The sequence below is a fragment of the Camellia sinensis genome, chromosome 5, assembly GCF_055761805.1.
Source record: "Camellia sinensis isolate YWXY chromosome 5, ASM5576180v1, whole genome shotgun sequence".
Lineage (NCBI taxonomy): Eukaryota > Viridiplantae > Streptophyta > Magnoliopsida > Ericales > Theaceae > Camellia > Camellia sinensis.
In genome coordinates this window covers 94,894,527-94,907,737 of record NC_138965.1, presented here as the reverse complement: position 1 = coordinate 94,907,737, position 13,211 = coordinate 94,894,527, and the positions used below count along the sequence as shown (strand labels likewise).

The 13,211-nt window shown below is 33.8% G+C and overlaps 1 protein-coding gene and 1 long non-coding RNA gene across 3 annotated transcripts in view; both read right to left on the bottom strand.

The window, feature by feature from the left end:
* The window catches only part of LOC114295098 (serine/threonine-protein kinase BSK2), a 30,364-nt gene extending 22,832 nt beyond the window's left edge, over positions 1 to 7,532 (bottom strand). Inside the window, exons 1-4 of one of the 2 annotated variants that reach the window (XM_028239288.2) lie at positions 7,039 to 7,532; positions 6,707 to 6,933; positions 1,522 to 1,657; positions 206 to 339 (exon numbers count right to left, since the gene is read on the bottom strand). In XM_028239288.2, coding sequence (XP_028095089.2) covers positions 206 to 339; positions 1,522 to 1,657; positions 6,707 to 6,933; positions 7,039 to 7,120 — 579 coding nt within the window. In that variant the 5' untranslated portion in view covers positions 7,121 to 7,532. The remainder of the gene's footprint in view (positions 1 to 205; positions 340 to 1,521; positions 1,658 to 6,706; positions 6,934 to 7,038) is intronic. The other variant, XM_028239289.2, reaches the window with a different exon arrangement.
* Positions 7,533 to 9,581: 2,049 nt separating this feature from the next.
* Positions 9,582 to 11,466, bottom strand: LOC145790156 (uncharacterized). Its single transcript, XR_014328802.1, has 3 exons — positions 10,983 to 11,466; positions 10,280 to 10,664; positions 9,582 to 9,925 (listed from the first exon to the last, which is right to left on the bottom strand). It is a non-coding gene; the product is annotated as an uncharacterized LOC145790156 (long non-coding RNA).
* Positions 11,467 to 13,211: the final 1,745 nt, after the last annotated feature.

Here is a 13,211-nt window from a genome sequence, read left to right as displayed (position 1 = left end):
ATAATACAGATTTTGAAATAAGATGACCTCCGACTCCAAAGTGTTGATTCCAAATTGCCGAACTCTTTTAAGTATTCATCAAATCCCAAGAGCTCATGCATTGATATCTCAAAATGTTTAAGGCAAAGCAACAGTATAGTGCACATAAGACTAATACTTTTTCACAAATTGTTATCATTTTTTATAATCATGTTCAAATGTGTACCTCATCAAAAAGAACTCGGTAAGCATTTAAATCGTGATAAATTTTCCTGTTTTCAGCATTGCAATGATCAAGAGCTTGTGCAATATGGTATGCAACTCTCACACGCATTTCCCACGGTAGAGGTTGTTTATCCCCTACAGTAAACAATTAAAACTTAAGGAACACATTATTGAAAGAATAAAACCAAATAAAATAAAAATACACACACACATCAAGCAACAAGCCCTAGAACAATCTAAATCCATTAAGCAAACAGAATTTCAACCTACAGCCAGAGTCATCAGTTTCTCTATTTCAAATATGCAAATGAAACCAAATGGTTCAGCAAATAATATTGAAACAAAAATACACTTCTTTAGTAAAGAATCAACTATGTAAATGTCTATAAGCATATACATGTGTGTAACATTTGAGTACTTTTATTGCTTTTTAATATCTAAAATTCCCCTCATAAAATAGTAAAATGATTTCCAAAAAAGATGTAGAAGTATAACAGGAACTGAATTTCATATAGCAATGTGCCATTAGTAAAATGAACAACAAATTATTTCAAACTTCCTCTAGATATTAAAAAATTGGATCAAGGAACAACCAGACAAAAACATTCATCCAGTGGGGGGAAGTAACAACATGAGGAAGAAAAACAGAAATAATGCAGTGCATGCAGCAAGAACTTTTTTTGTGTGTGGGGAAAACCTAAAATATGTTTATAACAAATAGGGCAACCTAGAACCACAAAATATATATATATATATTAATTTCAAAATTTACTAATACACTCTCTACCACTAATGTTTACCATGTTTAACTGACTTCTAACAATTCAAATGATTAGGAACTTCCCCAAATTATGTATTTCTTCATGTCACATTTCTATACTTCAAAACTTTTCATCTTGCTGGCCAAAAATGACATAGTTGCAACTTGCAAGTATAAGTTCATACATAATCTTGACATAAAAATGGGTGTAGAGACCAAGGTTGTCAAAATCTAGATCCTATATTGGATTGTAGGAGGGTTGTACAAGATTAGATAGAGCATCATAAGCTCCTATGAAAAATAATAATAATTATTATTATTATTATTTGTATATGAATAAATAATGCTTATAAAGTAGATTAAAAAATGAGCCTAAATTGCACTAAAAATAAGTGAAATATTGTTAAAAAAAAACATAATGAACAATTTAAACAATCATGCCCCACAAGTCTACACACATACATATAACTTAAAAGTAGAACTTCAACTAGGACAGGACACCCCTTCCTAAGTCACATTAGAAAGAAATAACAATTGAAAGAGTGGAGAAATCATACAATGAAAGAGATGCTTAGAGAGTGTATCATGGGGCATGTATTCTGCCACCAATAGCCGCTCATCTCCCTCAGCACAACACCCAATTAAGTTCACCAGTCTGTTATGCCGAACCTTGCCAACTCCAGCAGCTTCTACCTGAAAATGATTCCATTGGAGGGGGGGGGGGGAACTTCAAAGTAATTAGCCAAAACCGACATGATGCTCGCAAGAAACATAAAATAAATAAAAACATGGTACCAACAAAACCAAAACTATGATGAATAAAGCCCTTAGAAAAGCAAACACAAACCATGGCTAGCCAAGTTGGTCAAAACCCTTGCACCTTACTAGAAGGTCATGGGTTTAAGTCTTGCCAGCAAGACTCCCCCCTCCAGGCTACACCCTTCGATGTACCAAAAACCCGTTGAAAACTAATTATTACTCCCCTGTTGATGTAGTAGAATTATTAAGTTAAGTGTCTGTTAAATAGCCTATTAGTTGTAGTCCATAAATAGGTGATGTAATACCCCATTGTACTTAGTTTTTGATTAAAGAATATACATTGTGATTAGAGTATAGCTTGGTTTCTTTCTCTAGCCCTTAGGAGTTTTACCCCTAATTGGGGCATTTGTCTTCTCTCTCTCAATTTGATCCTTGATTTGCATTATTTGGTATTAGAGCTTAGCTTGATCCTAATTTCTTCCTAATCTACATTCTCTCATGATCGAATCACGATTTTGTGAAAGCCATAGCTGATGTAATTCGAAGTTAGTGCCTTCTATAGATTGATTGAAATCATTTTTGAACCCTAATTGATGGAAGGTTGCACAAAGTCTCATTTCGAACCTAAATCGAAGCCTTAACTGGAAGATTCAGTGCTGTTTGACCCTAGATTCGTTGAAGCAACCTGTAGTGGTTTTGACTTTGCAACTCGATTTGGACCTAGATTCGACTATTGATTCCACTTCTCAATGAGATTTCGATTAGCGATCCAACCTTCTTTGGTTCAAATCTAGTTCAAATCCTCAGATCCTATGAAGCACAGACACGCGACACGACACGGGACACGCGGACACGCAAATTTTCAAAAAATGGGGGACACGACACGTTGGGGACACGTTCAATATATATAATTAATTTTATTTATTATATGTCATAAAATTATTTAAAAAAATCATTAAAAGGTAATAAAATATACAAAATAACACTATTAAACTTATAAAAAATAATAAACATACATTATTAAAATTATATACTCAAATAATAGAAAAATAAAAATAAAATCAGAATATAAAAGAAAAAATAAAAGAAAAGAAAAAATATAAGAAAAGAAAAAAATAAAATAAAATCAGAATAAAAGAAAAAATAAAATAAAATAAAATAAAAGAAAAAATAAAATCAGAATAAAAGAAAAAATAAAATCAGAATAAAAGAAATGATAAAATAAAATCAAACAAAGGCTGAGAGAGAGAGAGAGACAACGACTGAGGAAAGAAGATCAGACAGAGCTATGTGTGTGTGTGTGAGAGAGAGAGAGAGACAGCGACTGAGGGAAAGAAAAAGAAGAATGAAGAGCGAAGAAGAGGAGCAGCCTGTACCTTAACGAGCGACGACAAGACACAAGTGACGATCGACGAGAGACGACCGACGAGGAGCGACGACCAACGAGAAGCAAAGACGAACAACGAACGACGAATCGACCAAGTCCTCTCTTTCTCACCCTTTCTTTGCTGTTTCTGTTCTAATCGAAGTAGATTAGGGTAGATATTGATCTGTTTTTACTTATTTACAAATCGACCCCAAAAAAATTTTGTAAATTGTGAAATTACTCCCGAGCATGTCCGAAAGTGTCTATAACATGTCTGGAACGTGTCCGGATGTAAAAAAATTTTAAAAAAAATGGGACACTCTCTGCTGCGTATCGGACACATGTCCACCGCGTGTCCGACGCGTGTCCGTGTCCGACACTGGTACGAAGCCCTTAGAGAGGTGTCTGTGCTTCATAGCTCAGATCTGTTTGAGAAACTTCAAATCTGTTGGATATGATTTGAAACTCTTGGGATTCTTCAGATCTGTGTTCAAAAAGGCTTGGTTGAGGTCAATTTAACTTTGAATTTTGTCGATCTGGTTTGAAACTCTTAGATTTATTCAAATTTGTGTTCAAGTTCCTCAAATCTTACTTGATTCCTTCAGCTCAGATATGGTTCGAAGTGGATATTCGATTATTCAGATCTATGTTCAGAGATTTGATTGAAGTCTTTTCCGGCTCAAATCCTCTCAAAACTGATTCAGTAGTTGCTGAATGCCTCTTATTGTGTTCAAAATCCCCCAAATTTGGGGTTGAATTGTATTGAATGCTTCAAATCTGAGTTCGACAGGTTAGATCAAAGCCTTCTCTTGGGTTGATTTAGTTCAAATCCCTTACATCTGGTTTGGACATTCGATCAACATTTCTTTTGGTTCGATTTGGTTCAAATACTGTAAATTTGTGTTCAAATTGGCTTGATTTGGCTAAACTGTGTTTGACTTGGGAAAAAAAAAATTGATGAACTGTTACTGTTGGTTTTTGAGTGCTGATTGGGAGAGTTTTGTTATTAGAGAGAAATGTTGGATCCATTCTCTCGAAAGGGCTAATGTTTATCACAATCAAAATCAGAATCAACGAGATGAAATGTCACAAATGAGTAACAAATTATGCCTTGAAAGAGATACAATAATATCTTTGAAAGCTTCAAATAAACTATTTGAAGCTGTATTCAAAGAGCTTCTTTGAAGCTGTGTGTTTCCTGCTTCTGTATGCCTCTACAAGATGTTGGCTTCAGTTGAGTACACTGCTGGTAAATGATGCTCATTTGACGGTTGTGTCTAAAGAGAAGGAAATAATGCAATGCAGAATTCTCACCCCTAATTAGCTTCTCTCACATGGATCTTTCCTAGTGGAAGCATAATCGATCCTTTCATCTTTTGTCACATACCTCAACCTTTCTTCTGAAGCTATCCTTTTGCTAGTCTATTGATCTCATTCCAACTGAATGAGTACATCTCTGCACCAATGTGCTGATTAGAGATGAAGGGCTCACGAAAATGGAGGTTTGTCCAAGCTTTAGCGAGAGGGTATGGAGGGCAACATGGGGGTTGTCAGTTTGCACCTATGATGGTTTAGCTAAGGATACAATTCCATGTATTCAAGAAAGGATGAGTTGCGAGAGCCATGCTTGTGTTGAGCATAGAGATGCAGCACCTATTTTTCGCCTAGGGATTCAATGCATAGTGTTACATTGAGCTCACTTAGTTGCTACTTAAATTTGAGTACAAATTTCTTCAATAGGGGGAGTATGATGTAGTAGAATAAACAGGTTGTGTTAGTTAAATAACCTAGTAGTTGTAGTCTATAAATAGGTGATGTAATATTCCATTGTACTTAGTTTTTGATTAAAGAATATACATTGCGATTCAAGTAGAGCGTGGTTTCTCTCTCTACCCCTAAGAGATTTTATCCCTAATTGGGGCATTTGTCTTTTCTCTCTCTCAATTTAATCCTTGATTTGCATTTGGATTGCATTACTTACATTTACTATAAATTGAAAGAGAAGAACACCAGCAATTCAAAATACAAACTACTGACTAACAATGTAATTTATAAAACAAGCTAAGGCCTCGTTTGACAACTATATGTTTTAACCAAAAAGTCAAAAAATCACTATAAGATGTCACATCACTCTCTCTACTTATCTGCACATTTTTTTCGTAAAAAGCCAAAAGGTTACTAAAAATAGCTTGTGATTCAAGTAGAGCATGGTTTCTCTCTCTACCCCTAAGAGATTTTATCCCTAATTGGGGCATTTGTCTTTTCTCTCTCTCAATTTAATCCTTGATTTGCATTTGGATTGCATTACTTACATTTACTATAAATTGAAAGAGAACAACACCAGCAATTCAAAATACTAACTACTGACTAACAATGTAATTTATAAAACAAGCTAAGGCCTTGTTTGGCAACTATATGTTTTAGCCAAAAGTCAAAAAGTCACTATAAGTTGTCACATTACTCTCTCTACTTATCTGCACATTTTTTTCGTAAAAAGCCAAAAGGTTACTAAAAATAGCTTGTTCCCAAACGAGACCTAAGAATACATAAAAGTCAGAAACAGAAACACAACAACAATTTCAGAAAATTAACAAGCATTGACACACACCAACAGACCAACAGAGTGATGGACAATGTAACTAATCAAAACGTAAATGGCAATACTACAAGAATATCATAACAAAAAATTAAAATAACATAAAAATCTGACAACCAAAGTCAATTCAGAGATTTTAAAAAAATCACAATGTCATAATCTGGAACAGTTAACCACACACCAACGAACTGGGAGACTAGGAGGTCAAGGGTTCAAGTAAGTCTTATCACAAGCAAAACTCCACCTCCCAATCTACTGCCTCCCATGTACAAGGAAAACAAAAAACAAAACAACACAACAACACAACACACCAATTCAACAAATCCAACAATAATCACACAATTATAGAACGAAACCAATTCAGACAACCCAAAATAGTTTTAATTCAGCATCAATAGAAAATCTATTGAAAAATACAACAGAAAGGATTCATATCTACAGAGGCTCAGAACAAACAAACAAGCTGAAACACTGTAACAATAAATAAAATAAACTAAAAAGAAAAGTCAGAACTTATTAATATAAAAGGGTTGATTACATTTTTAGTCCCAAAAGTATGAGATTTGTGTCATTTGGTCCCTACTGTTTAAATTATGTGAATTTGGTCCCTAATATATAAAAAGTGTTTCAATTTGATTTCCTAATCTAACTCCATGTCGTTAAAATCAGGAATAAATGTAAAACCCACCTAAAATATGTTATGTGTGTCATTAATGTGAAAACTCAACGAATTACACTCTTTAGTCCCTAGAATATACCATATATGTCACTTTAGTCTCTAGAAAACTTTAACAGCATCTATTGATCAAGTTTGGTTGGCGATCAAATTGAAATACTTTTATTATATTTGACGAAATTCAGTTGGGGAACAAATTGAAATATTAATTTAAATATAAATATTAAGACCAAAATGAGACAAACCTCATATTTGGAACCAAAAATGCAATTAACCCTAATCTAAGCAACATGAAAGAGTCAACACAAACAAAACCCAAAAAGTAGAAAAGACTAAAAAAATTACCACAAAGGGTTGAGGGTCAGGCCAAGACTGCTTGGAGAAGCGTTTGATGGCAACAAAGCGATTGTTCTTCAGCTTGCCTCTGTAAACAACATTAGGAGCTTTCTCTCCACTCTCCGACACTATCAACTCACTACTGAACCCATTGGTGGCGGCACGAAGCTCCGCAAGACCATACTCTTTGAATGCAGGCACTTGATCTTGATCCAACTGCTCTCCTCCATTAGCTTCTTCACCAATAACACATGCAAAACATTCACAGATTAAAAAAATCAAAAATTTAATACAAGGAACAAATGGAATGCGAAAACATATAAGAAATGGGTTGTGTTTACCTAGATCTGGTTTGGAGTCAGGGTGAGAGGGTTCTTGGTCTGGGGAGTGAATGTTGACTGTTTTGGACTGAAAACAGCCCATGCTTGGATTGTTACATAGACAAGGCACAGAAACAGAGAGTCTGTAGAGCTATCTCTGAGTGTGAAAACCTAGAATGCGGTGTGGGTTTGGAGATGGAGATGGAAGACTGGTTTGGAGGGTCAATGAGGGAGTTTCTGTGGGGGTGGGGGTGATAACTGAGCTGGCTGCGAGAAGCAATACAGGTGTGGAGAGAGAGAGAGACAGAGAGAGAGAGTGGTAGGACCGAGGTACTGGTAGGACCGATGGAGGGAAAGACACTGGGGTGGGCTGGGGTGGGCTGGGGATGATTAGAGCACTTAGAGAAGACATGATAGGCCGATGATGAGCACGTGAAGAGAGAGCGAGAGAGCCTTTTCCCAAAACAAGTCAACCTACTAACGTATTTCTCAAGCTTAGTTTAGCTAAAATTTTCAAAATAAATTGAAGCGGGTTTCCAAAATATGCTTTCAGCATATTTTTGGTTTAAGCGCATAAAATAAATAAAATCATAAAAGCGTCTTATAATTAAGAAAAAGTTATTTCTATTAGCGTTTTCATCTTTACTGAAAGTGTGTTTTAGAATCGCGCTTTAGAAAGCGTAATTAAAAATCACGCTTTTAACGAAAATTTGGTTTTAAAAGGAAACGTGGTTCATAACCATACTTTTGAAAGTTATATAAAATAGCCCACTCTCTCATTTGCAACCATGCTTTTTATACTTCATTTTTTTTCCGAACCAGTCTCCCTCTGTTCTCCCTCTGCTCTCACTCTCTCTCTCTTTATGATTTCTCTGCTCTCACTCTCTCTCTCCATGAGTTCTCTGCTCTCTCTCTCTGTGTGCTCTCTTTCTCTCACTGGTATGACTGTCTGTCAATCTCTCTCTCAGTTTGAATTTTATATGTGTTTATTGTTTGTGAAAATGTGAATGGCAATACAATGTGGATAGAATAGAGTTTGTGAATTGATGAAAATATTGGTAGAATAGGTTTGTGAATGTGAAAATGTTGTGAATTGAAATTGATATCAATATGGGTAAAATAGACTTTGTGAATTGAAATTATGGTTTTGAATTCACAGAATAAACCGTAGCCATAGCCCTAACCCTAACACTAACCCAATTCTAGGGTTCGAAATTGAACCCTAACCCTAACCCAAAGTTTGTAATGCAAATTGAACCCTAGCCTAACCCAATTCTAGGGTTTTCAATTGAATTTAAAATTAGAAATTAGGGTTAGGGCTAACCCAAAGTTTTTGCTTGAATTTGTCTGACAATTCTAGGGATAGGGTTTCAAATTGAACCCTAGCCCTAACCCAAAGTTTTTTATTTTTTATTTTTTAATTCACAATTGAATTCTAGGGTTTTTACTTTTTGATTGTCAGACAAATGTTCACAAAAATAATGAAAATAAAAAATTTAAATTCTCTTAAAACAGATAATAAGAATCTTATAAAAATTGTAAATTCTGTATAAAAATGAGTGCAAGAGAGAATGAATAATTCTTTTAAACTCTCCTAAAGACTTTTTTTATTATTATTTTTTATATTTATTAGTATTGGTTGAACATAATTACTAAAATTTGCTTATATGGATTAAGATATTAAGGAATCATTTCAAGAACTGAAAAAGATAAAAATAAACAAATAAATGATTTTGTTACTTCATAGTTTACCAAAATTCAGTACACATTTTTTAAAAATATAAAATTATATGAAAACAATAATTTAAATGCAACAAAATTTCACTTAAATGTTACTCTTCTTATATTTTTAATTGAAAAGTTACTAATTAAACTTGCATAATGAAGCTTATCTATTATATCATTTTCAAATGGACAATATAATAAGCTGCAAAATTACTAATTAAACATTACGCTTTTTAATTTTTATTTTTTTTTGGTTGCTAGCTGAATTAAAAATAATAATTTTGGACATTTTGGAGTTGGACTCCATTTGAGTGAGGCTTATTAAGAATATTTTAATTTTGAACTTAATGTATAAATTTTTTGGATCCCATTTTCACTACAACAAAAAAAGGTTTTTACGATGCGCAATGCACGCCGTAAAAACCCTTCTACGACGTGCAGCGCACGTCATATTATGACCAGTCATGGAAAGTCATTCACTTTCAACGACATGCTTCGTACGCCGTTAAAAACTATTTAACGGCAAATTTTGTGCGTCGTTGTTACTTTTTTACGACATGCTATAGTACGCTGTTAAAAACTATTTAACGGTAGATTTTGTACGTCGTTGTTACTTTTTCTACGACTACTTTTACACGCTGTTAATTGGTGAGACAAATAACGACGCTGATTACGCGCCATAAAATATGTAATATAACGACTTATTATACCTGTCGTAGAATATGCAGTTTTTTTTTTATATATATATATAAATTCAGCAAGTTCTATTTGACCAATTTTGTACAATCTAACAAATATTACAAACAAGTATCACAAAATATCAATCAACCACCAAAATATTGTTTAAAACATCAAAATGAAACTATATCCATAAATTATAAACATTCAACAATTGTCTATACATTCTAAACATTCAAAAACTATATCCTTAAGTTCTAAACTGTACAAAAAGTTTAAACCATCCAAAACTATGCATATCTAACTTTCTAAACATATCGACAACTATTAAGAGATTATCTAAAACTACCGACAATAGTTCCTATAGCAGGTGCAGCTGTAGCTAATCCACTTGCTCCTATCACAGGGACGAGAGTACCCAATGTATGTGTTAAGGCACCTAAACCCACAACAATAGCTGGAGCAACTAACCCTGTTGCATTTCTTGTCTGCATGACAAAGGAAACTTCACATAACTACCAAAACCAACGACTCAGTGATAAAATTATTTCTTGAAGCATTAAGAAATGATCAAGAAATTTTAAAATATCAACAAAACATTTCCAAAATTAATAAGATAATTCAATGGCCCCATAAAAGCAATGTCATAATGAAAAATTAGCAAAAAATCATATTTTTTTTACAAACAATAGCCAACATATTTTTGGGGGTTTCATGGTATTCAATCTAAAAGCACATGATTTTTTACAAACATTAGCCAACATATTTTTTCATCACAAATTCCAAATCAGTTTTTATATGGAGAAAGAAATTTAATGACAAATAAGAACTTCTCTAAAACAGTGAAGAAAAATCATACCTTAGAGAATGAGAGAAGATAAGAAGAGAATGAGAGAGGAAGAGAAAACCAACTTGTTGACGCCGCATGAACAGAACAATTATCATATGAGTACAACACATAATCAGCTAAAAAGACAACTCCAACAAATCTCCAGAAACAATTTAAGATTGTTGTAGAGAGCCCACATGACTGATAAGATGACAAAAAATTTAAGAGATAAGATTGCATCATTCAAAGAAGAGTACATGTAACACAACACAAAAATAAGATTAAAAACCAGAGAAAATCTTATCAATTTGGAGAATAAATCTTGTCAACATGTCAATCATCACATATGCCAGCTCTTCTATGAGGATCAAAGATGCAGGGGATACCTGGAGTATTAGTGAGAAGAGCAGCACCCCTACATAATTAGGGAATGTCAAACCAATCTCATTGATTGCCCAAAATATAAAATGAAAAGAGTAAAAATGTAAAGTATTAGAAAATAACCATATAAAAATAAATAAATAAATGTTCTCAAATAATAAACAACTATTACTTCTAATGTACATTATCTGACTCTATATCATTTATTCACTAGTACCTTTTTTCTTGCAATGTAGAATGCCAACACTATGTTCAAAGCAAAAAGGAAGGTGGAAATATGTCAAAAAAATAAATGCTTCCAAAGGGTACCAACGAATAACATAATTAACATAAATATTTTTCCATAGGGTACCTTTTCTATCTCTTTAAAACTGCCACCTTAGCAGCTGCTGCTTTCAAATGTTTGTTATGTACCCCAATTGTCATTAGGAATGAACAAGAAGTTTCAAAAAGACCCAAACATAAACTTAATGAAAAAAAATTAGTCAAATCAAAGATAACTTCAGAGTGAACAATTACTATATACAAAGATATCAACAAAAAGAAAGCAACATAATGATTTTATTTAATACAAAAAGAATTTAAATTTATTACCGACAAGGCAATCTCAGATACATAGTACTTGCTCCACTTAAAACGGTAGAGCTGTAAAAATTAAAACAAATTAGGAGTTAAAAAAAATAAATGAAATAAACCCAACAAATTCATTTGTGTGAATACAAGTACACTAAAAGGTCTGAAAAACAGAATTCTGGGTGTTGAGAATGCTCCAACAATATTGTAATTTCTATTGAACTCCACCAACAAAACTGTTTGATTTGAGTCAAGGTCTATCATCAATTGAAATGATTTTTACATAATTTTGGATATAAACTTTTTGTTTTAAAATGATAGGCTCAAAATTAAGAATGATAATGGGGCAGGTCAACGCAGGGATCCACTCATATCAGATTGAGAGAGATAAATACGGACGAGGTAATTTTATAATCTTAAGGATGGCAGTATTAATAAAAATGAGAGACGATATAGTATATTATAGATAATAATTTATAGGTCATGCTAAGGGTTGTTAATAAGTACCCATAACAAGATCAAAAAAATTATAATCCCAATACATTTTCCCATATATTGCAGAATATTTTTACACATTTCAATACACTCTTAATATACATGTTACACACTTTTTCAACACTATCAATAAGTGTTAGGGCTTATCTATAATAATAATAATAATAATAATAATAATAATAATAATAAGCCTTAGGGCTTTTATTAGCATTTTTCATAAATTATAAAAAATGAGACTTAAAAAATGTAAGATGAAAAATAAAGAAATGAAACTGAGTGTTTTAAGTATAATATTTAAGTGTTTTAGTCTTATTATATTTTTAAAAAAATTAAATTATATATATTATATAAAACTATATTTGATTAGTATAATGGAGATGGGGGTGAGAATAGGAAAATGCGTCACCACAGGTAATTCTATTTAAATATCCTTACTTATCTTAGTACTAGTGCATAACCCGTACCTAAAGGCACTCCCATATAACCTTTTTTTTTTGGGGGATCGAACCCATATAACCACTTAAATAGTGGATTTTGTTCCTTGTACCAAAAAAAAAATTATCACTCATACGATTTGTAGAGCTTTAGACTTGGCAATCATATATATACATGTCAATTACATTACCTCATCAATTTAATAGCATACATTCAAACCTAGGTTAAGTAAATCCATTTTTAATCCAACTTACCAAAATCAGCTGTCAAGAAAAATCATTGCGGCCATATAATGCCATGGTTGTTAAAATTGGGATCCTACATAGGATCGGTGAGAGGGTCTCATGGATCGGATTGTAGGATCGGATCGAGAATCGTAAGATTCGACTTTCTAGGTAAAAATACAAATTAGATGAAAAGTCATAAATCCAGTGATTCTACTTATGATCCTACCTACAATCCTACTTGCGATCCTACTATAACACCGATCCTACAACGATTTGGATCATTTTGACAATTTAGGATTGCAGGACTATGATTTGAATCGCGATTTTGATAACCATGTATAATGCCCTGTTAGGTTTTTATTCTTGGCAATCCCGTTTGACAAAACTCCTTTCAGTTGTACTTGTTTTTGCACTATTATTTTAGTGAGGCTATGAGTTTATTAGATGCGAATCCAACCCGAATTGTGTCTTGCAGAGAAGTTTGTGATGTTAATGCTTTCAAGATTGCCACTTCGCTAATTATGACGGGGATCGGGCTGCCCGGTCAGCTCGCGGGGGTCCAGGGGGCAGCGCCCCTTGGCTGGTCCGGGGCAGCGCCTAGGCAGGGTCGAGAGGCAGCGCCCCCGAAGCAAAATGCAAAATTGCATTCGAAGTTGCCTATCCGCCCTTGCTCGCTCGAGCGAAGGCTACGTCTGGCAAAAAACCTGAAAGAGATGAATGTACGCTCGAGCGAAGGGTGTGTGGCTCGAGCGAAGCCACTTATGGAAAACACGCGTTTTTGCATTCGAAGTTGTCTGTCCGCCCTTGCTCGCTCGAGCGAATGAGTGCTCGCTCGAGCAAAGGCTGCGTCT